General features: G+C 50.3%; 9 protein-coding genes across 12 annotated transcripts; 3 read left to right on the top strand and 6 right to left on the bottom strand.

Annotated features, from left to right (window-relative positions):
* Positions 1-4,861, top strand: FOXG_04235 (uncharacterized protein). Its single transcript, XM_018382185.1, has one exon. The coding sequence runs from the start codon at positions 2,432-2,434 to the stop codon at positions 4,538-4,540; it is 2,109 nt and encodes a 702-aa protein (XP_018238852.1). The 5' UTR covers positions 1-2,431; the 3' UTR covers positions 4,541-4,861.
* FOXG_04234 (signal recognition particle subunit SRP72) lies at positions 1-7,336 on the bottom strand. Its single transcript, XM_018382184.1, has 2 exons — positions 6,294-7,336; positions 1-6,243 (listed from the first exon to the last, which is right to left on the bottom strand). Exons 1-2 carry the CDS (start codon positions 7,031-7,033, stop codon positions 5,049-5,051), a joined length of 1,935 nt encoding a protein of 644 aa, XP_018238851.1. The 5' UTR covers positions 7,034-7,336; the 3' UTR covers positions 1-5,048.
* Positions 7,337-7,613: 277 nt separating this feature from the next.
* On the bottom strand, positions 7,614-9,072 carry FOXG_04233 (uncharacterized protein). 2 transcript variants are annotated; one of them, XM_018382183.1, is made up of 2 exons: positions 8,530-9,072; positions 7,614-8,460 (listed from the first exon to the last, which is right to left on the bottom strand). In XM_018382183.1, exons 1-2 carry the CDS (start codon positions 8,741-8,743, stop codon positions 7,850-7,852), a joined length of 825 nt encoding a protein of 274 aa, XP_018238850.1. In that variant the 5' UTR covers positions 8,744-9,072; the 3' UTR covers positions 7,614-7,849. The 2 variants fall into 2 exon arrangements, with proteins under 2 accessions (XP_018238850.1, XP_018238849.1); XM_018382182.1 differs by having other exon boundaries at positions 7,659-9,072.
* A 110-nt stretch (positions 9,073-9,182) lies between these two features.
* On the bottom strand, positions 9,183-10,589 carry FOXG_18774 (uncharacterized protein; the record flags this gene model as incomplete). The annotated part of the gene is made up of 1 exon (XM_018398917.1): positions 9,183-10,589. The coding sequence occupies one exon, from the start codon at positions 10,587-10,589 to the stop codon at positions 10,398-10,400; it is 192 nt and encodes a 63-aa protein (XP_018238848.1). The 3' UTR covers positions 9,183-10,397.
* FOXG_04232 (uncharacterized protein) lies at positions 9,371-12,888 on the top strand. The gene has a single exon (XM_018382181.1). It carries the CDS (start codon positions 11,069-11,071, stop codon positions 12,494-12,496), a length of 1,428 nt encoding a protein of 475 aa, XP_018238847.1. The 5' UTR covers positions 9,371-11,068; the 3' UTR covers positions 12,497-12,888.
* Positions 10,712-14,109, bottom strand: FOXG_04231 (transcription initiation factor TFIIE subunit alpha). Its single transcript, XM_018382180.1, has 3 exons — positions 13,928-14,109; positions 13,770-13,865; positions 10,712-13,715 (listed from the first exon to the last, which is right to left on the bottom strand). Exons 1-3 carry the CDS (start codon positions 14,020-14,022, stop codon positions 12,779-12,781), a joined length of 1,128 nt encoding a protein of 375 aa, XP_018238846.1. The 5' UTR covers positions 14,023-14,109; the 3' UTR covers positions 10,712-12,778.
* A 94-nt stretch (positions 14,110-14,203) lies between these two features.
* On the bottom strand, positions 14,204-19,169 carry FOXG_04230 (structural maintenance-chromosome 1). 2 transcript variants are annotated; one of them, XM_018382178.1, is made up of 5 exons: positions 18,635-19,169; positions 18,476-18,569; positions 15,483-18,426; positions 14,759-15,436; positions 14,204-14,706 (listed from the first exon to the last, which is right to left on the bottom strand). In XM_018382178.1, exons 1-5 carry the CDS (start codon positions 18,663-18,665, stop codon positions 14,689-14,691), a joined length of 3,765 nt encoding a protein of 1,254 aa, XP_018238844.1. In that variant the 5' UTR covers positions 18,666-19,169; the 3' UTR covers positions 14,204-14,688. The 2 variants fall into 2 exon arrangements, with proteins under 2 accessions (XP_018238844.1, XP_018238845.1); XM_018382179.1 differs by having other exon boundaries at positions 14,759-18,426.
* Positions 19,170-19,851: 682 nt separating this feature from the next.
* Positions 19,852-22,603, top strand: FOXG_04229 (uncharacterized protein). 2 transcript variants are annotated; one of them, XM_018382177.1, is made up of 2 exons: positions 19,852-20,512; positions 20,581-22,603. In XM_018382177.1, exon 2 carries the CDS (start codon positions 20,640-20,642, stop codon positions 22,338-22,340), a length of 1,701 nt encoding a protein of 566 aa, XP_018238843.1. In that variant the 5' UTR covers positions 19,852-20,512; positions 20,581-20,639; the 3' UTR covers positions 22,341-22,603. The 2 variants fall into 2 exon arrangements, with proteins under 2 accessions (XP_018238843.1, XP_018238842.1); XM_018382176.1 differs by having other exon boundaries at positions 20,568-22,603.
* Positions 22,604-23,190: 587 nt separating this feature from the next.
* FOXG_04228 (cell division cycle 20-like protein 1, cofactor-APC complex) lies at positions 23,191-24,195 on the bottom strand (the record flags this gene model as incomplete). The annotated part of the gene is made up of 1 exon (XM_018382175.1): positions 23,191-24,195. The coding sequence occupies one exon, from the start codon at positions 24,193-24,195 to the stop codon at positions 23,191-23,193; it is 1,005 nt and encodes a 334-aa protein (XP_018238841.1).
* Between the last annotated feature and the right edge of the window lies 1 nt (position 24,196).

Raw genomic sequence — 24,196 nt, 5'->3', positions numbered from 1 at the left:
CTAAGTAACTACCTACTGCATAGTACTATACTGCATCGACAACGCTCACAATCCGACCCTTCACGCGACATTCACTCTTGCTGAATTCTTATCATCGATTTAGACACCTGGGGTTGTCTCAATGAACACCACCGCGACTGGGTACCAGCCTTTCGCTTGGTAGGTCGTGAGACGCCTGCCGCCCTCAACTGGCACGCTCTCTCATCGACGTCGCCTGGTCTTGACAACGCCTGGGCTGGCTACGTATCATGATCAGTCGCCGTTATGGCTTTTCGTCGCCGCCGAGGCAACTTGTCTGATGACACTGAAAAACGCCGACATACACTCTTCGAACCCAGCGCATCCGGCGATCTTCCTCCTCCAGTTCCTTCTCAGCCCGACCACAACGATGACGAGGGACAAGGACCTGGAGAGTCTTCCCACCCGCAGCAACCTCGCGAGTTAGCTCGCGAATCAACAACCAGCCGTCCTGAAGGTCTCCCCGAGAGTCAAACCGAGAGTCGCCCAGGAAGTCGCCCAGACACCCCTCCTATACAAGAAGAAAACAGCAAACATCATCGCTTCTCCGTCTTGCGTTTCCGAAACGCGAGTGATTCTCAACTATCTCTGCGAGCCAAGCAACAATCCGAGAAGCCGCCGCCAGTTCCGCGACGTAACATACCCCTATCTACCATACTTCGCAGCTGGGACATGCTTAGCTAACCTATGTTCGACTTAGCACCCGAAATCATTACCACCGCTCCAACAAACGACTTCAATGGTCCGAAAAAGAAATCGTCACGGATAGGCCTGACTGCCAGGTTCCGTCGCTCGACGGATTTACCCCGTGAGGACATCAACACTAACAATGGAACGGGTCGCCAGAAGACACTTCGGAAATCCTTCACTGATGACAGACGACGCCCCACGCTCGCTACACTGGAGGAACCTGAATCTCCACGACCATCGACAACAGCTACAACAAGTAGTCCTAATGGTACAATCTTAACACCTCCAAACCGCCCTTCCGAGTCATCCAGGTCTGATGCTAGCTCCAACGATCGCTTGTCTCACCAGAGTTCGTCCTACCAGAGTCCAGAGACGACACCCAAGAAATCAGGCCCGTTCTTTCGATTGCGACGGCATAAGAAAGCACCAGAGCCTCTCTTTCCATTTGCGCATCTTCAGCAGCAGGGAAAAGCACCCCCAGGCATCTCCTCGGCTTCATCCCTTGGGATTTCCTCAACGCCACGTCCAGCTTCCGCTCAAAGCGGCCGAACAGCTGGTGGAAACACCACCAAAGGAGATTCCGATTTAAGGTCAGGCCAATCACCTGCGACCACCCTGGTGGCACCTGGGGGAATTCAATCGGGGCATTCTTCGCCCACTAGGGGTGATCTGTTGCGAGGAAGGTCCTCTACTATGAGTTCGATGGGCCGTGACTCCAATGACGATCACCTTCTACCGCCGACGACACGAACGTCGTCCTCTACTGGTCGTAAAAGCTTCGGCGATTTGTTTGGCCTCAGTCGTTTGCGACAGAACTCGGAACTCAGTCGTCAGGGCACGATGACTCCTACAACTCCCGGTTCCATTGGATCTAAAAACAACTCACTCCAGCTTGCCAGGGACTCCTTTGTTCTTCCAGAACGCAACGAAGACGAGTCACCAGCCAAATATCTTGCGCGGGTCGAAGAAGTTGCAAGCCGAGGCATCATTGCTGCGACTCTTTCAAAAAGCGCTGATCCATTCATGACTGCTGTCCTTCGGAGCTACATGCGTAGTTTTAGCTTCTTTGGTGACCCTATGGATATGGCTATTCGAAAACTGCTCATGGAAGCTGAGCTACCTAAGGAAACACAGCAGATCGACCGTTGCTTACAAGCGTTTGCCAACCGGTACCACGAGTGTAACCCAGGCATTTACTCATCACCTGACCAGGCGTACTTCATTGCATTCTCCCTACTCATTCTACATACCGATGTCTTCAACAAGAATAACAAGCACAAAATGCAAAAAGCTGATTACTTGAAGAACACAAACGGAGAGGGCATCTTTGACGACATTCTGGAATGTTTTTATGACAACATCACTTATACCCCTTTTATTCACGTTGAGGATGATTTAGACCCTACAAGCGACCGCTATGCTTCACATAAATCTCGACGAAAACCTCTGATCTCCTCTACAGTAAACGACCCCGCAAAACGAGCTGTCAAAGAGCCTATCGATCCCTATACCCTGATCTTGGACGGAAGCCTTGATGCTCTGAGACCAAACTTGAAGGACGCCATGGAGTTGGAGGATCACTACAATTATCTAGGCTCTGCGACTAGTCTGAACTTGAAGGACTTGCAGAAAACGTTTTTTAGAACAGGTGTACTGCAAATCGTGTCGGCGCGGTCTCGACCCGACGCTTTCATGACAGAACAGACAGCTAGCAACCCGGCCGATGCACATCCCGGTATCGTCGACATCAAGGTCACCAAGGTTGGATTACTTTGGCGGAAAGATGCGAAGAAACGTAAGGCAAGGTCTCCGTGGCAGGAATGGGGGCGCCATTCTTACTGGGGCGCAGCTCTACTTCTTCCGCAATACAGGCTGGGTGAAGTCTTTAATGCATCAGTATGAGAACCACATTAAGGCGGGACATGATGGAACACCGTTGATCTTCACACCCCCGCTCCAAGAGTTTAAACCAGACGGTCTCATGTCAACTTATGCTGCCGTGGCCCTCCATGATGCGGCGTATAAGAAGCACAAGAACGCTTTCGTCTACGTGCGGCAGGGTGGTCTAGAAGAAGTGCTATTGGCAGATAATGAAGAAGAAATGAACGACTGGCTCGCCAAACTTAACTATGCTGCCGCCTTCCGGACTACGGGCGTTAAGATGCGTGGTGTCATTGGCGGCAACTATGATGGACAGAGTCGCCGAGGTTTACGTCGACTGGATAGCGCTGATGCTGCCACCCTCATCCAGACACCGACCGGACCCGTGTCTATCGCTAGGAGTCGAATAGACCATAAAATGGCTGAAGATATCTCGGCTGCTCGAAGAGACGTGATGAAGCAGAAGATTGCTGAAGCTGATGAGCATGTGCAGGAGATTCAGAAACAGCTGGAGCACCAGCTAAGGAACGCACGCCACCTGCTGATCCTTGCGCCCATCCAGCCAAGAACGAGGGAACAGCTTTTATCTGCTGCTGCACGGATATCTGCTCAGCTCAAGTGGACACGCCAAGATATGTGGAAACACAAATGCCACCGTGATATCTTGATACAGGATCTCGAAGAAGAACACCCATCATCGACCTTTACTCCTACCAAGCAACAGTCAACCCGATTTTCACAGAGAACAGGATCACCTACGCCACGGGTCAACGTGGGACGTAGAGGATCGCGGTCAACGCATCATTCTGGAACCGAGGCCGACCCAAGAACACCCACCGAGCCTCAGGTCGTTCACGTCCCTAACACGGCCGAAGTCACAGAGGATGTCGATTCACCTCTGGACCAGGTCTTTACAACACCTCCTCAGAGTGCCACTAAACGCCGGCATAGTTCCCGCGATCTCTCCTTCGTTCGACCAGAAGCTGCTAGCACCAGACACGGGTCGATATCCAGTATCGCCCAGTCTCCCATAGCATCCCTCCCTTCCACACCGCTAGCAAAACCCCCTTCGGCCCAAGATGAAAGCAACAAGCCACCGTTGCGCAAGGAGGACGACGGCAACCATGATCCTGACGCCGATGAACGAGACTTCCTGGAGCAGGCTGGCCTACTTGAGCAACGACCCAGCCGTGACCCTACAGACAAAGCAACTGTTTCGACAGGTGCTGATGTACCCGGAGAGTCTGGGACACCCACAGACAAGGGTGACAGGAGTAAAATTCGCCGTAGTCTGCAACGCACCCTTCGAGAGGGCGCTGGACATCTCTCGCACCACCGTGGCAGCCGCAAGGGCAAGGAGGTCGCCGGGTCAGGGGAAGAATCGACCCAAGAGCACCAGCTTTCTAGAGGCACGGGGAGCTTCGTGGTGCATGGCAAGAAGGCATCAGTCATTAACTTCGGTGATGGCCTGCAGAACATGACCCATGATGAGAAAATCCGTGCTCGAAAGTCCTCACAGCAGCAAGATCCTCCGCTGTCGCCTATGCCTAGCGGACCAGAGGATGAGGACTTCTACTCTGCCGTTGGTGTGCCGGTGGAGCCGAGTGAGCGTAGAGAATCCATTGCAAGCGCAAGCACTGCAACCGCACGAAGCTTCCGCGAACTGCATAGGAAGTATTCGACCGCCCAAGCAGCTAGAAGCACATCAGCTGGTGGTAGGTTAACAATACCATCGGACACGGAGAGCGAGGTTGCAGTCAGCTTCTCAGATGGGCGCCGCAGTCCCCTACCTCCCATGGAGACAGAGACGGACGAGGAGTCAGACGGTACCGGTGTAAGAAGAGGCCGAAGCATCAAGAAGGACGATCTTGAAAGTCGAGACTCGGATTCTGAGTCGCTTCAAGATATAGAGCAGCTTCCGAGCCGGCCCGTGCAGCCCGTTAATGCCTGATACTGGGAAGATATGGAGGGCTCTCGTGTGGAGTATAGTCCTCGCGCATAACGTTTATTTATATAGAATTGGGGCTTGCTGGGACGGGCGTTGTGAATACCTTCGTTTTTATACTTGTGTTATTGAGTGGCCACAGAAGAAGCAGACGTGAGATGTCGAGCTTGGTGGACTCATGTCAAGGGGGCGATGACGAGGACATATGTTTCTAGATATTCTTATAGTGGCCGAGGCCTTTTGTTCATTTGTACTCGCTTGCACCAAGGCTTGGGCAGAGCATTAAAAGTCAGCGTTAGAAATCAATTTTGATTTTTTCAGCCGAATCGAAGTTGGGTGAATGTGCATATATATATCATTCATTCTCTTGACTTTAATGACAGTCAGGAGGAACTTCACGGATTGAACCAGGACGTATACATGGACAAACCATGTGAAGGGTCAAGAATATCATGCTGAAACAGAGTAATGTTGGACTAATATACGCGACATGCAGTATCCGTAAGCTGCTGTACTATTTCTTACCCTTCTTCTTCTTCTTGGAAGGCGGAGGTGCCTTCTCAACCTTGACACCTCCTCCGCCTACAAGCTCCAGAGTCTCCTCTTCCTTCACGATTCCGCCCTGTGTTGAATCAACAGCCTTCTTCTTGCCCTTCTTGCCCTTGGGACGGTATGAGCTTCTGTCACGCAAAGGCAGCCAGCGCTCAGGGTCGGGCTTGGTGCCCTCGACATAGTTCTTGGGAAGACGGATCTTTCTGCGTCGCTTGCGTGTCTTTTCAGTTGGTCCTGAGGGAGCCGAGCGCTTCAAAGCTGAGGAGCCTGCCTTACTGGCGGTGGTGGCAACGCCAGCGCTGAGGAGAGCTGTTACATCGATGCCCTCGATAAGCGAATCCACAGGAGGGAGGTTCTGGAGGTGCTTTTCCACACGAGAGGGGTCTGAGGGAGCGAAGGATGCGACAAGACCAGCCGCAGCAATATCCGAGCCCTTCCGCTCATCGATTAGTTTCTGGAATGAAGTACCAGCGAGTTGCAAATCCTGGGCGTTGGATGACTTCATCAGTTCGATGCCAGCCTCTTCGAGGAGTGAGATAGCTGAGTTAGCCGGGCGGGACTGCCAGTATGTAGCGGCCTTGACAAGTTCAGCCTTTGCCGAGGACTCCCGTCCCTGCGTCCTCAAAAGGGTCACAGTGAGAGCAACAAGACCAGGGCTGAATCGAGCATTTTGAGAATCATCAGTCTCGTTCTTTTCGAGACGCTGTAGGAAAGACTCAAGAATAGACATAGCAGAGCCTACTTTGCCTTCATTGAGTTGTATTTGCACAATGGTTAATACAAGACCAACATCATGTGGTCTCTTCTGGGCAAGTCCTTGTAAATTCTTCAGAAGTTGCTTCCCAGATGTTCCTTGTGCGCTCGCGGCAGCGTTAAGAACAGAGAGGATGCTAGTTTCAGCAGCTGTCGAGGGATGTGTGGCTTCGGCGAGAAGGGCATCGGTGCGGCGCTTGACTCCGGTGCCCTTGAGGATTTGCAAGTCGACGGTCAGTCGGTTGCGTCGCAAGATATAAGACTGGTGCTGGAAAAGCTTGGCATTTCTTGCCTTGGCCGTCAAGGTCGAGAATCTTCGCTCGAGAAGATAGGGGTTCTCGACCTTTGGCTCTAAAGTGACCAGGTTGTTGCCAATTATTAGTGCCAGATCGGGATCTTCCTCTCTATCCATGATAGTCAGTTCAGCCCTGACCACAATTGCAGTACAACCTACTTTGTGCTTGATAGAGAGTTATAGAGATCGAGGGCCTCCTTGAGCTTGCCCAACTTGGCAAAGACGTAGGCCTGCTGTGCAAGAATCGGCCGCATTTCCGCCTGCTTATCCTCGTCTGTCAAGTCATCGGAGGCATCACACAATCGACTTGCACGCTGCAATAGATCGGCTGCAGTCTCAAGGGAGCCGTTGGCAATATACGCACATGCAGCGTTATAACACAGTTCAAATCCATCAGAGTCTTGGACAGAAATCTTGTCAGTAACCGAGTATCCCAGCCAACTAGACTGGGCGAAAGCGGCCCGAAGGTTGATGCTGATATCGTTCTCCTCATCTGCGGGATCGGTATCGAGTAGACGGCTGTAGATGTTGCAAGCCTCGTCAAAGCGCTCGGCACGGTAAGCGACTTGTGCGGCAACATGCTGTAGACTCCTCTTCTTCTCTAGACCAAAAGCCTGAAGGACAGAAGTAGCCTCGTCAAGATTTCCCGTCTTGTAGAGCGCATAGGCATGTTCGAGGGCAATTCGTGCGTGGAGGGCGGGGGAGCCATCAGCAATGGCGCGCAAAGCATCGTCGAATCGATCGAGCTTCAGCAAGGCGATGATACGGGTATGCTGGCTGTCGACATCGTTCTTGTTAGCCTTAAGGGCGGCGTTGGCAATCTTGAGGGCCTCGTCGTGATCTTCGATAGAGGATTGGCGCAACAAGGCGCTGAGGGCGGCAGCAGGATCTTGAGGCATGATGGCGATGCTATCAAGACGAAGGCATATCCGTAAGGGGTCACGTCGATAGCAACACCGTTAGATGGAGATGGAATGGGACGATCCCGGAGAATAAATCGGCTATAGCTTGTTCGTTTCCCTTGCTCTCCCTCGTTGTTGTCGTCGAGTTAAATGTGGTATTGAATGCGATGACCTGTCGTGTGTTCGTTCGTCCGTCCAGTCGTGATGCTGGCGGGGCATTTTTGGACAGCGGGGCACAGTAATTCCAAGCTCTTTCTGTGGCTTTGCAGCCTCGACAGTGTATTATACAGTGCACAAAGTATAACTCCCACTATACCCATTCGACCACTCACTCGTCAGTATAAGGTATATATAGTTTTTTGCATATGAAGGAAAACGAGAAAATATCATGCAAAGTTTTGAATATATTCGGTATTAACTCTTCCTCGATGACCCCATTCGTGATGCAAGTTGATTATTTACGTCCTACATACTGGGCTGTATGAATACGTTGTAGGATGGATAAGCTGAAGCCGGCACGGCAAGCTCATTGTGTGTAGGTGTATACAATATGAGATGGGGTTCATAGCTACTAATTTATATTCTTAAGTTCCTTACCTTACCTAGAAGGAACTTACAGTCCCCTCGAGAGAGATTTGGTCGGGCGAGTCTATTCTAGGTTGTTCTTTCATTGGTCTGCGTGATGAGATAAAGATCTCAAGCCGAACACGGTCTATATAGTAATAGTACACCAACAAACAACAACAATATTCATTCATATACAGCATCGGGTATCATATGTATTAAATCCAACTCAAAAATAGGTTTCACCAGTCATGAGCGCCTGAAAGGATTCCACCATTTCTTACGCACTGGTGCCTCTTGGGCATGATACGCATACAATGGATAAGCGACCCTATTCTCATATTCCTCTAGAGGCATCTGCTTCGACAGGCGCCGCCTAATTTCTCCCAACTTGGTCGAATCCGAAGCAATGGTCACTATGGAGACTCGGTTATGAGGCCCTTTTATTTCCGGCGGCTGCCGGCTTCTGAAACCATGTTGACGATGCAGCCGATCGGAGGACGTCCGTCTCCGGCTCCGGCTCTGGCTCGTGGGCTTCTTGCTTCTCGTCTTCTCACGCTTAGACCGCTCTTCTGTTGAACGTCTCTTAGACTTGATTCTGGTTTTCTGGCTATGACGGCGGGATCTCTGTCGTCCTCTGCTCACGATGCTACCCCGTGAACTGGAACTTGATGTTGATCCTACTCTGCTTGACAAGTCATTCATCGCGCGAACGGCGTCTAGACTTGAGCCTGTGGATAGAGCTAGAAGAGACTCGCAATTGATCGGCTGTCCTTTCGGGTCCTGAAATGAGCGGACAACATCGGCCAGGGTGTTTGTGAGTTTCCTCACAATGCGCCTAAGAGCCGATCGTGCAGGAGCTGGGACAGGCTTCAGAATAACAACTCTTGCATTTTTGTACGAAGCTAATTCAGATAGAAGTGACTTACCATCACCTTTTTCAAACCGAGAACCATCTTGTGAAAGTCGTGAAGCATATTCTCGTCGCACTCGAGCTCTGTCAGATCGAAGTGAGGTGCTCAGTGTTGAGCGAGTCTCACTCAACGTCCCCGCATCCTCATCCTTAGGGAAGCCTTTGAGAAGAGATAGGCACTTGGTATAAGTGCCTAACAGGGAGTTGACAGCAGTTCCAAAATTACCCATAGTTGTTTGCGGGTAGCAACTCGAGGTGCGTCGCGTCGCTGGTCAAAGTCACGGCTTGCAACATACAGGCCCAAGATCACTCCATCAGTATACATTGGTAGTTCGCAGGTGGCAAGGAGTTTGCCTGTCCCAAGGGACTGCACGTGGGCAAAGAAATCCTCCAGAGTCCACTGCTAACCACCTTGAGGTAGAGCCAGGGGCCAAGGCTTCTTACTTCTACTTCTGCTGCTGCACACAACCCACCCTGATGGCCGTTACGTACATGATATGTACCTACAGTTCAGGCTGTTCTCAATTGCTACGTCTCAGGAATGAAGATGAATTTGGCATGACCCATAACAAAGATGGGGCCTTGGACAATCCCACTTAGTCAACCGGTTCCAACCGGCCTTGATGTTCAATTTGGAGGTCCATGCCCGTACTGCGCACACACGCGCACGTAGGACAACGCGAATTGCTATGATTTGCAAGGAGCCAACCTCTGACCAGAACCTGGGGAGGGATCACATGCGTGCGGGCAACTTGGTCGATAACCTTGCATCAACAGTAGGCGCCGATAAGGCGTACATACATACCGTACCACGCACGACCTCTAACTATACTTACATGCATCCGATATCTGGAACACCTGGGACAAGGGACATGGAGGAGAGGCGATCTCATGCAATGAGTCAAGAGCATCTCACTTCTCTCGACCGCATTTTGGGGGCTCCCTCTTCTAAAGTACCTGATGGATACCTACTTACCTACACAAAACCCATGAGATACAGTACACCAACAACGTTATCCAATCCAATCCAATGACGGGGTTTCCCTCCCTCTCATTCGCATCAGGTCCCCTCCGCTATTGTTTAGCTACAGTAGCAGCTACGGAACGGGGCCCGCCAGACCGGAGAGTGACTGAGTAGGGACAAGGGCCATAATAGACGGGTGCGGGTGCGGGAACTACCTCCAAGAGTCAAATTTTGTCACTCCCGTCCAGAGAAAGTGGCAGGCTTAGCAACAAAGAGGGTGTGGGGGTGGACCAGCCAGAGGAGGTCTGCTAATCTGTGCGACCCCATGCAGATGCTTCCATCAATCACCATTGCGATTCCGGCCACGATCACAATCATTGCGCAAGGGCCCTGGTTGATATCAACTCTTGATTTCTTGCGCCCGCCCGTTACAGATCGCGTGGCCGCCCTCCAACTCGACTTTCTGTCTCTCTTGATAGTCTCCTTCTCCTTGGCTTGACCTTGATCAACTCGACGGCTTCAGGGACCAAGCGTCAAGGGCCAATGGGAACTGGAAAAAGGGTGCGGCACGATCAGCCAAGCTTTTCATGTCAGAGTTGAGACATTTGTTTATCAATCGGACTCTGATGTGGGATATCTTCTCATGGGTTCCAGGCCAGGGGGTCCCCAAGAGAAGACAAGAAAACAGCGCGCCTTGCGCCAGGTAACCAAGATTTGGTTTGAGAGTCCTGCGTCTACGACACTGCACGCACAGGTTGCAACGAATGGATTGGACTTGACAACAGACCAACAAGATAACGGCGCTATCTTCTCTTAGCTGGGACTCTACTGCATCCCCTGAGTTCCCCGTGGTCTAGCGTGGACCTAGATTTCTTCTGGCAATGGATTGAAGTTGTGATTGTTCTCACCGCGTTCCATGGTTATAGAGGAGATTGTTGATCGTGGTCATGGTCGTGGCCCTGGGCAATCTCTGCTTTTATCCTCTCGGTGTTACTGGGCATGTACCTCAAGCAGTTACTGTGAGCCACGGCTAACCCCCACTGTCTATAATGGGCGGCTTGTGGTGCCATGACCACCTGCGGGTCTTCAACGTGGGAGTTTGTGATGCCCATCAGCTGGCCTGCGGGCGCAGCCGGTCTCAGATTCGTGGGTTGTCTTGATGGCGAGACCAGAGCGGACGATAACGTCTCAAAAGCGGACCCTGGATACCTGGAAACCGTTAACAGTCTACAGCCTCTCACGTGTATTTTGCCACTGTTTTCAGGTACACCCGCCTGGACTTAGGTACCGTCCTAACACGGCCAGACGGAATCACACAACCCCAACATCCCTGGGGGTTCAAATCTCGACATCGCCCTGCTTTATGATTAGAGCCGCCCGCCTACCTTGCCTTACTGTACCTACGTAGCTACAGGTTGTTTTTTTCTTCTTCCGTGCTCCATCTCTCATATCTAAAAGACTACCCCGTACCCATTCATACCCATCCGTATCCATTCCGTCCATATCAGGCTCCTACTGCCACCGACATTTCCATGGACGACCTATCTCAACCTCGATTCCTCTCTTCGATACCTTGGTTTGACGCAACTTAATGTCACCCTCACCCTCTCGCTCTCCCCCACCGGCCTCGACGCCGCAGCCCGACGAGTCTCAGTTGCCAAAGGGTCAATGTCGCTATATCCTCATGATACCTGAGCTCAAGGGTCAGCGGTGCGGCTGCATGGGGTTCGATCACAACAAATCTTTACCTGGTGCCACTTGCAACTGTGGACATCTATCCTGCTTTCACGTCGCCAATGCCGATACCCCAACACCAAGCACTAACAAGTCCGAAATCGATGCGATTCAACAGCGAGTACGAGCCTTGGAAGAACTCGCGAATCCACAAGACCGTGATCGACTTTCCCATGTTGTTCGCCGCATCAGCGAGTTGGAAGAGACGGTCGAGAAGAACAAGGACGAAACCGATACTGAACTCAAAGGCTCATATCGCAACGCATCTGCTGCATGGGCGCTTGTTACACAATTGCAGCAACACATTAAAAGCTTGGAACAAACCCTTCGATCACAAGGCGAACAGCTGGCAAGGACAGGAAGCGAAGTGGACGATTTGCGTAATCGTCAACTTGAGCTGCTAGATAGCGACGAATGCTTGGAAGAAAGGATCGAAAAGTTGGAGAGTGCCGAGCCTCTATTGTCACCTCCCCAAGACCCAGATGCAAGCGATGCCACCGTCAACACCTTTCATCTCTCGCCCACAACCACTGTCCCCTCACAGCTGCCGTTGAACTCAACACACAGCTTATCGATAGAACCTACCGCCTCAACTGAACGCCCAAGGTCATGGACAGTGCATGTGTCTTTGATGCCTTCCAAGGACACACCCTTCCCATTTGAAAAGGATACAACCTCATACAAGAGATGTCTGTCCCGTGGACTTCATCGTATGCTCGCAGTGGAAGGAGACGATGCCAAGTCTGTCACAGAGGCTGTATCACGAGCATTTGAACCCCTGCTCAAAGGACGGCCGTGGGTTCCATTGCAAGCAAAGCTTTGCGATGCTGAGCGTCTACAAGGCTTGCCAATGTTACGACCCCTGGAGCCCAGGCTTATCCACGGTCCGTACGACCGCGCGTTCCTCAAGCAGCACTGCGCCGTACTGGATGCTAGTGGCAAGATGGACTCATTATATATTGCAATGGAGCACGATTCCTTGTCGTGGAACTTCTTGAAGAGGTCCCCAGTCTATCTGGACGGACTAGAGTCCGCGTGGGAGCGCGATAGCGTACTCGACAAAAAGGACGAACAAGACCCGTCGTCCAGGGATCATCACGGCGATGAAGGTGACGAGTCACCGCCCGCCGGCAACATCGTTGGAGCCTTGACAGGCCTGAAGCGTAGCATGTCTGAGATTTCATGCTCGTCTCTCGATGACACCGAATTACCGTTGGCCAAGTTGCCACGAACATGCAAGACGTCTCAACTCGAGATGCGACGCGGCGTAGAAACTGCAAGGTGATGTGCAGTATTGGAAAACTGGAAATGAACGACTTGGATTTTATCAGGGACAGGTGTAAACATCATGAAAGCGACTTCTTTTTTACCGGCATACAATGGGGCGTTCAAATATGTGCTTGGGCAAGTATTGATACCTCGGGCATAGCATTGGCCTTTTTTCAAAAAGCATGGCCGGGCTTGGTTAGGTTAGACAGAGGAATTGGAATTAGAATATTAGATGATAGAGTGGCTATTTATGTACAAGAACAGGGAGTCTGGCCATTATTAGACAATTTTATGGTTTCTAAACATCTTCGAACTCTATCTCCTCGCTGTCTTCGTCTTCTTTTTGTTCATGAGTATCTGGTCCAGCCAGTTTCACTTTCTTGGCGGCAGGGACATCTTCGAATAAGTCTTCCTCTTCTTCGTCGTCCTCTTCCTCCTCTGATTTTTCTTGTGCTATCTCCGCCTTGAGCTTCTCGAATATGTCGTCTATTTGAGCATTGGCCACGGCCGGTGCTGCTGGGCCGGCATCTTTGCTGGACTCCTTCTTGACAACTGATGCAGTGCCAGGAGTAGCGTTTGCTGAGAATGACTCCCCAGTGACAGTACTGTTGGACATCCATGATGGCAGCGCATTTTGCTTCGCGATCTGCTCCTTGCGCGCCTGCTCCGCCGCCTTCTCGGCTTCTGTAGGGCCATCCGATGTTGAGATGTTAACTGCAATCGATTGTGGCCCTGTGTTGGTCAAGCCCTTGACCGCCATAGGTCGGTTCGCGCCAGAGTCGACTGCAATAGTCTGAGCGCGCTGATGTGTTTCGTCGCGCTTCACCGGGCGTGCTTTAGCAAATGCACGATCGAAGTCGCATTCCGGAATGTGGACGGCATCGATCTTGGGAAGCAGTTCACTGATGAATTTGAACTGGTCATTGAGTCGCGTAGACTGCTCGTGTCCAGTCGATGTCCGGTCGGCCTCAAAGGTCAGGACATGAGAGCAGCGATGGCATAAGAACCCTTCCGGGCCAACGTTGTCCAGGACCTCCATCGCCGTCCATTCTGCTTTGCAAAATGAGCAAAAGTACTCTTTTTTCTCGCTCGCGACTTGTGTAGTGCCCTGTACTTCTTTATCGATAGTGTAAACGCGCCATTTGATGGCGTCTATTGTGGCTCGGTAGTCGATGTAATACCATGTTTTGTTGCTCGGTCTTGGGTTGCCTTCTCGCAGCTCTGATCGTGTGTGTCTGCACCGGGTCCAGTCAGTCAAGCGCTACTCGGCGAGGATTCTTTTCGCATACACCACCAAGAATCGATCCTCACGTAGCTTTCCGCATATCTTGTGGAGTTCCTTTGTGTTGGTAGACATCAAGTAGGCCAAATCATCATCTCGAAGCCTAGCAAGACACTGTGGTTAGCGAGCACTTTTCAAGCACTGGAGTGTAATAGTCGTACTCACGCCTCATGTAGTATAAGCGCATCAATCACAAGTATGTCGCGGGTTTCATAGAACGCCCGCGCAACGGACTTGATAAGTGTGATTGCGAGATCCATGATGATGTTGGTTTAATGCGAGAATGTGATCGCGAATATCAAGTGCAGGGGTATGAATTAAAGGTGTGATGACGTAATCAGAATCCGTTAAAAACTGCAGGCAACCAAGAGAAGAGTCACGGCAGTCTGTCTGTCTGTCTGCCTGCAGTATTATTCATAAGGTAACGAAAGAGTTTCAGGCGACAATATTAGTAATTAAGATTTAGAGCTAGATGGTCCCGATGCAGGTTGAAATAGGCAGTGTCAGTTAGTTGCTAATTAGAGCCATCATTCTGCCATGGGCACTCCTTTGAGATACCTCAATAGCCACATTCATCTGATACTACAAAGCAATGCACTGACGCCAAGCCAATCGGGCATTAGCATAAAGTAGAACCTTTGACTGCTTCTTATGTTTGTTCGACAGAACCCTATCCAGTGGCGGCCACAAAAGCCGGAGATAAGTTGAAGATTATACAACTTGAGTGAATATATTCATCACTTAACATCATTACGCCTGCATTATTCATATGCTCAACTCAGTGTTGCGGTGCTGAATGATGTGATGAATTCATTAACCCATACGAAATTCCATGCTTCTTCCACGATGACGTGCGCCAGACACCCAACTTTCCCCTTCAGGTCCGAGAGGAATAATCACAAAGATTCTAACTACTCTAGCCTCACCTACACATATTGCCGCAACTGTTCAATGTTAGTCAGAGATTGTCAAGGCCAGTATAATAGGGAAACTCACATCTAGAGTAAGGGTTCTTGAACTATTGACCTCCTGGTCTCGGTAAACACCCACCAGACTGTCACTGTCTTGGAATAGACCTGCCTTGAGACTGATCACAATGAATTGCATGCCGGGACCACGGTGGTCCTTGATGTACTTCTTGATCTTGTCCACGTTGGCATTGTCCAAAGCGGCGTCCACTTCGTCAAGAACAAAGAAAGGGCTGGGTTGGTAGCTGTGAATAGCAAACAGGAGTGCCAGTGCTGCCATTGTCTTTTCGCCTCCAGACAAGTGCTCCATATCTCTGAAACGCTTCAGAGGCGGCATGGCATGATATTTGATACCAGACAGATAGGGCATGTCCGTATCTTCCTCGATGTCCAGATAGGCTTGACCACCAAGGGGGTATGCTTCTGACCGGGTGAGGTCCTTGTATACGTGCGATATTTGCTCCTGAATATGGCTGAAGGCTTTGTTAAAGAGGTCATATCTTTTTTGCTTGACCTGGTTGAAGACCTCTTTGGCCTCGTGTGCCGCTGTTTTTGAGTCTTCATACTCCTGGTCTGTGACTCTCAGTCGGGACTCGACGCTTTCTAACCTTTCCATTGCTCGCATGTTGGGGTTCAGCTTCTCGAGCTCCGAAGTCAGATTCGTAATCTTCTCTGATAGACTTTCTTCAACGCTCGGGTCATCCGACTGCATAGTGTTAGCGTTATCACTGACTTCAAAAAATAGTCCTTACAGCTTTGAGTTCTTCATCAAGTCCACTAAAGTCAATGGTAATTCCGTGATCATCAAGTGCCATACCCATCATCTCCTCATCATCCTCCTCATCATCTATATCCATGGCATCTGGGTCCTGGTTCAGCAGACGGTCGTCGTTGGGTAGATTCTCCAATGTGCCCTCTGCAAGCGGAATGCGGATCTGCTCTAGTCGGCATCGTCGAAGTAATGCCGCTTTGCTGGCGCTGTTCTTCTGGACTACGGTTTCAAGTGAGTTGATATCTTTCAGATGAGCTTCGATGTCCTTTGACCGCTTTTGCACTTCGAGCTTGGCCTCTGACACCTTCTGGTTCTTTTCGGTGAGCTCTGACTTATTCTCGTCTAGTGCCTCGCGAAGAGCTTCTAACTCTTCCTGCTCCTCGCGCATCGCATTCTCAATCGCATCCTTGTCTCTTGCATAGGATTTGATATCGTTTCTGAGCTTTCGGACATGGGCTTGGTTGCGCTCGATTCTCGCAGTGGCAGTCTCGTAACGCTGCTGCTCCCACTGGAGTCGACTCGATAGTCTTTGCTTTTGGACTTCGAATTCATTGCGCTTTTCAGAGACCTCCTGCTCCAGCTTGCCTTGCGAGTCACGGTAGCTGCGAATATCGCTATAACCGAGTCGTCTGCAGAAATCTGCAAACACTTCATCTTCAACTCGTGCGATGGCATTCCGAAACTCTTCGCACGTGGCAGTGGTGCTTTCAAGCTGGGATGCCTGTTCTTGGTATTTGGGCTCGAGCTCTCGAAGCTGCCTCCTTTGGTTGTCCAGCTCGCGTTTCTTGCTAGCATGGTTCTTGTTGAAGGCTGCCAGTTCGTCTTTGACGGCTGCCAACCGCCTTTCGAGCCCGGACAGGTCAATCTGAAGAGTTTCTTCTTGTGAGCCCCGGCGGTCAGCCTTGGGTAGTCGGTCAATCTCATCCTTAAGCTTGGTGGCCATTCGCTGGAGGTTCTGAACATCTGCCTCCTCGAAACGTCTCTTACTCTTCGACTCGGGTCCACGACCACCTGTCATCAGGCCTGCTTTATGGATGATGTAGCCTTCCAGTGTCACAGCTTTGACGGGGATCTTTTTTTCGTAGCAAATGTGCTTGGCAATATCAAGAGTGTCACATACAACAGAGCTTCCACATGCATATGACATGGCACGCTCAACAGTAGAATCAAAATCGATGGTATCAATCGTCAGCCGAGCGCCAGAAAACCCCTTGACGGCTGTGTTGACTGCGTTGACCTTGATGTTGTCCAGAGGGATGAAAGTCATGGGCTGAAATCTTTGTTCCTTGAGGTATTGGACACATTCGACACCGATTTTCTCGGAGTCGACAACGACGGCATCGAAGTCTCTTCCAAGTGCCACAACGACAGCTTCATCAAACTTTTTCTGTTTGGGTTTGCATAGGTCACCAATTCGACCACGGACACCTGGAAACATGCGCTTCAAGGAGGTCACCATCTCTTTCAACCTAGCTTCCCTGTCGTTCTGGCGCCGACCATCATCGGCTTCTCTGAGCTTTCTAGCGACATCCTCGAGCTTCTCCTCAAGCTCAGTTCGCTTCTGATTGGTCCTGACGCGTTCTGATTGGAGTTTATTGAACTCCTTCTTTTTCGCTTCAATCTCTTGCGAGAGGTCTTTAGAGGTCGCCTGCGCCGCAGATCTGCGTTCCTCGATGCTCGATAGTTCTGCCTCAATCTTTTCGATGCTTGCCGCAATGCTATCGACTTTGCCTTTCAGATTATTGACGGTGACTTCATCTGCTTTGCGCTGCCGGTCAAGGTTCTCAAGCTTGGCTTGATTGGAACCGGTCCTGGACATGAGCTGAGCGCGCAGTCTGTTGTACTCTCGACGATCCTCATCGCTGATCTCGCGGCCTTGTTTCTTCATTTGTTCTTTGTAATCGTTCTCGAAAACTTGTCGGGCCTTCTCTACACTTTCAATATCCTTCTGGACCTGGCGAACAACCTCGGCTTGCTCGTCACGTTCCTTGGTGGCCTTGGCGATCGCAGTCTGGAGTGTTTCAACTGCCTGCGTAGATTCGTTTATCTTTTCCTCAATGGGAACAAGACTGTTCTCTTTATCCTCGATGTCTCTTTCTTTGGCCTTGATCTCCTTGTCTAAACGGGCGACTTGCCTGTGAGCGGCAGCCTGTTCCTTCCTGGCCGCTTCAAGCCTCTTCTCAAAAGATTCCACGTTGCGGCGCAGTTCTTTGAGGTTTTCTTGGTGATCCTGGATAGCGGCAAACGAATCCTCCATGGCTTTCTGAAAATGATATAGCTTCCACAAACTATGTGTAACTATTGCCGCATCGCGCTCATCAGTCTTGTTCTGGAAGTTGTCTGCTTCCTTTTTCTGTTCCCTGTATTGCTTGATTTCCGAGTTGATGCCGCGTCGTCTATGAAGCTGGAAGTTCTGGTTCTCGGCAGCCTGTTCAGCCTCGGCCTGTGTCCTCTCATATTCTGCCTTGTACTCAAGACTTCCAGAGATTTGTTCGATCAGGCGCGTGAGATCCTGAGGGGATTGCGAAGCAATGGCCTCAACATCTCCTTGGAATACAAGAAAGTTTCGTGCCTTGATAAGAATGTTCTCGCTCTCAAGAGACTCGTTATATTGCTGGGCTGTGACAACGCGATCGTTGATTCGGTACTCGCTGGCTCCTTGGTTCGTGATGGAGCGCTTCCATTTCTGCTCCTCGCCAGCATCGTCTTCGTACACGGCCATGACCCACGCCGTTTTGGGGTCGCCACGGGAGGCTTTATCGTTACCATCAGCGTCACCGTTTGCGTCGCCATTGGCCTGCGCAGAACCATCATCGTTGATCTTGGCCGTTTTTAGGACTCGTCCGCGGTAAACGAGGTCTTTGAGGTGGGCGGAGCGTAGATGTGAGGATTTGATGCCCAGGACGAAAGATATGGCGTCCATGCTAGAGCTATGTTAGAAAGGCTCACTGGAGAGCGGGAGAAGCGGCATACGAGTTAGACTTGCCGGATCCATTGGGTCCAATGATAGAGGTGAAGTATGAGTCTCCGAAGAGAAGAACATGATGCCCTTTATACGATTTGAAGTCTGTAGCGCAGGTTAGCTTAGATGGCGTTCGTCTCGTCTGAGATTACGCGTGAAGGAAAACACACTGAATAACTCCAGACGAATAAGTTTGCCCATGATGAGGTCGTGGGGCAGCACGGCCAGGTGTCTAGGAAAAGAGAGTGGAAGGCGTGTAGTCGCGACGGGAGAATGCGGTGCTAAGGTAGATTAGAGGGGTCACGCCTGGTCTTGAGTTCAACTCGTGGTGTTGAGCGAGGGCGCGTCAAAGTGGTGGCCGGGGCTCGAATTGCGCCAACGAGTCGCGCAAACGAATAAAACCGGAATCAGGAGCGCGCGAGTGATATGCGCAACAGAAGCCGAGTTACGTTGCGAGATCTGACACAGCGCAACTAATAGCATGCATTATCGACCACGAGAATAAGTGACGGATAGTCAAGCCTCTTCGCGTGCTAGGAAAGTTGAAATGATGGGTAACGCGTCGCGCGACTCGGCTTGAGTTTGGAGTAGGTTCCCGGTATTTTACTTGAGTCTACCTTAGCAATTGCAGATGCGGGACCTTAATTCGGGCCAATCAAACGTGACCCTAACGTTTCGATAGAGGAAATGGCACCTTGTTGCCTCAGGCACCCAATCTCGCTCTAGTGCTTCAAGATGAGACCTTCAAGCACCATCTAATAAGGTATCTATAGTGTTCACCAGATCAAATGCTTCCATCGGACACAAGCGACATGTACCAGGTGATGGATGCAGGACAGATAGGCAGACAGGCTAAGACCAGGATAATGCAATGTGGTATGTGGTCTAGTATCATTCATAGCCAATTAGGTTCCGAGGAATCACCACGCAACCTCGAAACAAAAGGTTGAATAAATCCACATGACTACATTACCTTAGTACCTTGGGACTCGAGACTCTGTAAAGATCAAAGAGCAGTACCATATGCGTGCAGAGTCGATCAGCCACGTCTTGGAAGGCCTTTAGTCTGCAGGTTACAGGGCGACTGAGTACCAAACAGCAAAGTCTCTTATTATAGTGCCTCGATACCTTTTGCAAGTGAAGAGGATGTATGATGCAACAACTTACCAAGTCGCACGGCAGTGGGAGGGAGATCTTTCCTGGAAGCAAAATGCTTGTTTGATGGATGCTATTTTAATATCTGGGCGGATCGTCGACTTGGGTGGCGTGTCCGTACTACCCCTCGTGGTTCAGGGAATAAAGATATATTTCACACTGTTCTAAGCTGAACTTCACTTATCAACCTTCCAAACGCTTTAGAAGAGTACCAACTTTTTTTTTTTTTTTTTTTTTTTTTTTTTTTTTTTTTAGCTATTTCTGTCATATGGTAACTAGTTCTTTGTTACTTCTACCTCCTCATACGGTAGTGCTTTGGAATATGAACATGCACTCTTGTTCTTAGCGTAAGTGCATGTGCAATTGTCTCCACTTCCCCAACAAGCAAGCTTTCAGCCCAGTCATTTTAGTTACATTTCATCATCGGTTCCGGGTCTATCCAGCTCTGACTGACTTGGCCTTGGGTACTGAATGAATACCTTACCTTAGGTGGGCTGTTGGCGTTGGTGGGCTTTGCCTGCTTCACATCCATTCGCATTCTATCCATCCCACGTGCATGTTTCGTCACCGCTGGTGTTCTCCCTTGGTTTCACCTTGACTCAATCAACCTCTCTTCCACTTCCTCTTATCACTCCCCGATTTGCATAGCTCAAATCTGTCTGTCTCGTCTCGTCTTGCCTTATCTTCAGCCTGAATAGGTCCCTTTTAACATCTGCTTCTCGAATCACCCGACCCCTTGTTCCAGCTCCAAGTGACATACTATTATGATCCGCTAGCTACTCCCTGTCCGCAGAACAGAGCTTGTCTCAGGATCCTATATAAGCATTTGTGTCGCGCTCCCTTGCACTGGGTACCCTTTACTCGTGCTGCTTTGGCCACGCTTCCTCTTTGTCGTGAGTATTCCCTCTTTGGCGAGTACTGCCTTTATTCTCATTCTGTATTGCCCAGCTTACATCTAAAGCAACCACCTATACATCACTCTCAGCACGTGAAATTGGACAGGAAGGATACGCCCAAATCATGGATGACGATACAAAGGGAGCCTCGCGTACTGCCCAAGGCCTCAAATCCGACAATATCTCAACCGATAGCGAGATGATCCTCACGCCTGATCATGAAGCTCCTTCTTCTCCGAACAACCCACCTGCCGACTCCGCCCTTCTTGACACTCCAATGCTGGGTGCTACGACGCCCAGAGGCTCGATGCACTCGAGAAACCCGTCCTTTTCTGGTAGCAGTTCCAACCATGAGGACTGGGATGGCCTTCCACCTCTAGATCGCCTATCTGTGCTTGACCTTCTCGACAACTTTGCTCTTCCCCAGCAGCTCGAGAAGCTACAGAAGGGCATCTCAGCGCAGACGGACAAGGTCAGGCGTTCCAGGGAGGCGATCAAGACTAAGACACAATCTGCTCGGGATCGCATGGTTGAGGAGTGGAGACGCCGGGTCCCTGAGGCTGATGAACAGCTCGATCGGTACCGCAAACAGATGCAACGCCGTGTCGATAAGCTCGGGAAACGATGGAACGACACAAAGGTTATCAGTGCCAGAGAAAAGGTGTCCTTTATCTTTGGTGTTATGAACATCTTCGTCAGCGGATACCTCATTGGCGCATACCCAGAGTACTTTCATTTGTGGTACACCGTACAACTCTTGTATTTCATGCCGATTCGATTCTTCACATATCATCGACGTGGCTACCACTACTTCCTCGCAGACCTCTGCTACTTCACCAACCTTCTACTGGCTCTCTCGATATGGATCTTTCCCGGCTCGAAGCGTCTCTTTACCGCCTCATACTGCCTGGCTTTTGGTAACAACGCAGTTGCCATTATCATGTGGCGCAATTCACTGGTCTTCCACAGTTTCGACAAAGTTACATCGCTGTTCATCCACATCATGCCATGTGCGACTTTGCATTGCATCGTTCACCTGTTTTCGCCTGATGAGCAGAAAGAACGCTTTCCTGCAATTTGGACCATCAAGAATTCCCCTCCAGGCTCCCCAACAGCATATGCCAATGTAGTGTCGATGCTTGCTTGGAGTTCCCTCCCTTATATCTTCTGGCAAGTCTTGTACTACATCTTCATTACTGTGCGCCGAAGAGACAAGATTGCAGCTGGTCGGCCAACCTCGTTTACTTGGCTCAAGAGATCATATGCCAAAACCTGGCTGGGAAAGTTTGTCCTCCGACAACCAGAGCACATGCAAGAAGCAACCTTCATGATGATTCAGTATTCATATGCTCTTCTGACTATGCTCCCTTGCCCCTTATGGTTCCTGAGCCGCTGGGCTTCTGCAGGCTTCCTTATGGTGGTCTTTACTTGGAGTATCTATAATGGCGCCACATATTATATCGATGTATTTGGGGTGCGCTTCCAGAAAGAGCTAGAGGCTATGAAGGCCGAGGTGGCTCAATGGCAAAATTCTCCCGAATACATGCCACTATCGCCTCCGCTAAATCCCCGACCCGATGCATCCTCTGTCCCTCGCCAAGCTCAACAGGGAGCGGCTCCCTCAGCATCTACTGGCCAGATTCCGTCCATGAATGAAGTTAATCGAGAGAAGGACTTGATGGAAGGAACGTCTCTGTCCAAAGATGATGTGAATCGGCCTGTTAGTGTGGACAAGATCCCTCTTCTAGATGAAACACGAAGCTCTTCTGCTACTGGAGTTGCTGGGAATTCAGTTGACACAACACGAGGCAGGCGAACGCGTTGAACTTGGTCTATAAATTAAGAAGCATACATTCGTGCATGCCTTTGTATTGGCATGGGGTATGTGATGAGATCCTTACTTACCTTTTCCTATCATTGGTTTGTGATATTTAAGCAATGCGATGTTACTAACGTTCACTGAACCTTTACCTGTCAATTAATTCTCACTAAAAGACAAAATACTACTTATGGATACCCCCCAACTATTGTGTTACTATGACAGCTCTTGTCAGTTGCGTATCAGTGTCGGCGTGAATATGTGCAGGCTACCATAACGTATTACAGTTGATCACGACGATCACCACAATTATGGGAAGTCCGTTCGTTGAACATGAATGGGGAGGTTTGCCCCGTCAGATTCATCAGGCATCTATCTACCTTACCATCGGGTAATCCGCTGCGCTATGCGGGCCGAATGGCCAAAATGAACAGAAAACAATCGCTATAGCTCGCCCGTTTGCTCGCTTTACCTGCCTGAAAGGTAAAGAGAGACCCCTTTCCATCGTTAAACCCATCCTTTCATCCAAATGGGGTGTCATGATCCGTCACAAACCCCTAAGTCCCAAAACCAGTAAAGCAATCCTGCCAACACCGCCTTCCATAACCCAGTGAAGCACCGAGTGATTCCTGATACAACGCCAATAAATGCATAATGCAATAGCCTTGGGGGTATGAATTGTAGCGCACAATCTGCGACTTTCAAGAGTTCCAGGAACTCCTTGCACTGTGCCTGTAGTAAAAATGCGCATTCCATATGGTATATGGTCATAGTCTAGAGCGAACATATCGAAACGCTTCTGAGCAACTCGTAAAAATGATGTAAGGCAACCCCTGATCGCCATCAACTGGAAGACTCAGCGAATAACAGCCAAGTCGGCAAGCCGACCTCCATTATCTCCGTCTTCTCGAGTCCCAGGTCTGCGGCCAAAGGTGGACCAGAACCTCAAGGTCTCATCTCCAGCGCCAGTCACGATTGTTCGGCCATCTGGGCTCATAGCCAAGTAAAGCACACGATAGGTGTGGCCTGTGAGGCTGGCCACCTGGGTCATAGAAGGATACTTCCAGACAACAATCTGATTTTGGCTGTATCCATGCGTGGATACGATTTCATTCGAGTTTTTCGACCAAGCAATATTGCAAACCTGGCTGCCTGTGTCGATCTCGTTGATGACTGAGCCCTTGACGGTGTCGTGAAATATTATGCGACGGTCTGCAGTGCCACCTCCAGAAGCCAGAAGGCCGCGCTGATGGGGCGACCACGATATTGCTTTGACGGCTGCGGTGTGATCTGAGAACTTCCAAAGCGGTGTCTCCGAGAGCTTATCCCAGACCATGAGCTTGTTGTCGTTGCCACCACTCGCTAGTTGACCGTCTTCGCAATTCCATTTGAGTCCACAGACTTCCTGTTTATGGCCGACCAGTTTCCTCAGCCACTGATCCGGGGCCCGTACATCCCGGTGATAGATCAATCGATCGCGTGATCCAGATGTGAGAATGTGCGTGTTCCAAGCGAGAGAACCTACTCTTGCTATGTGTCCGGTCATTGTTCGTAGCCTGCGAGCCTTTTCCGCGTCCCAGATTTGTACAAGGCCTTTGCCCGTTCCTATAGCAAGGTGCGTGCCTTTTTGAATCCATGAAACGCTTGTGACAGTGTCATCATCGAGTGTGCAGAGCTTGTTGACTTTGCTAGTTTGCGCATTCCACATGTACACACTGGAGCCCAGGCCAACTCCGAGAATGTTGGCACTTCCCCAGTCGACCAAGTTAAGGTAAAAGTCATCGGCTAGTTCGGGAGCATCGAGAACCTTGTAAGGAACCTTACTGACAGCTCTGGGCTGACGTCTGGGACTCAGTAGCATT

The sequence above is a fragment of the Fusarium oxysporum genome, chromosome 4 (genome assembly GCF_000149955.1).
Source record: "Fusarium oxysporum f. sp. lycopersici 4287 chromosome 4, whole genome shotgun sequence".
Lineage (NCBI taxonomy): Eukaryota > Fungi > Ascomycota > Sordariomycetes > Hypocreales > Nectriaceae > Fusarium > Fusarium oxysporum.
This window is presented reverse-complemented; position numbering and strand designations above follow the sequence as displayed.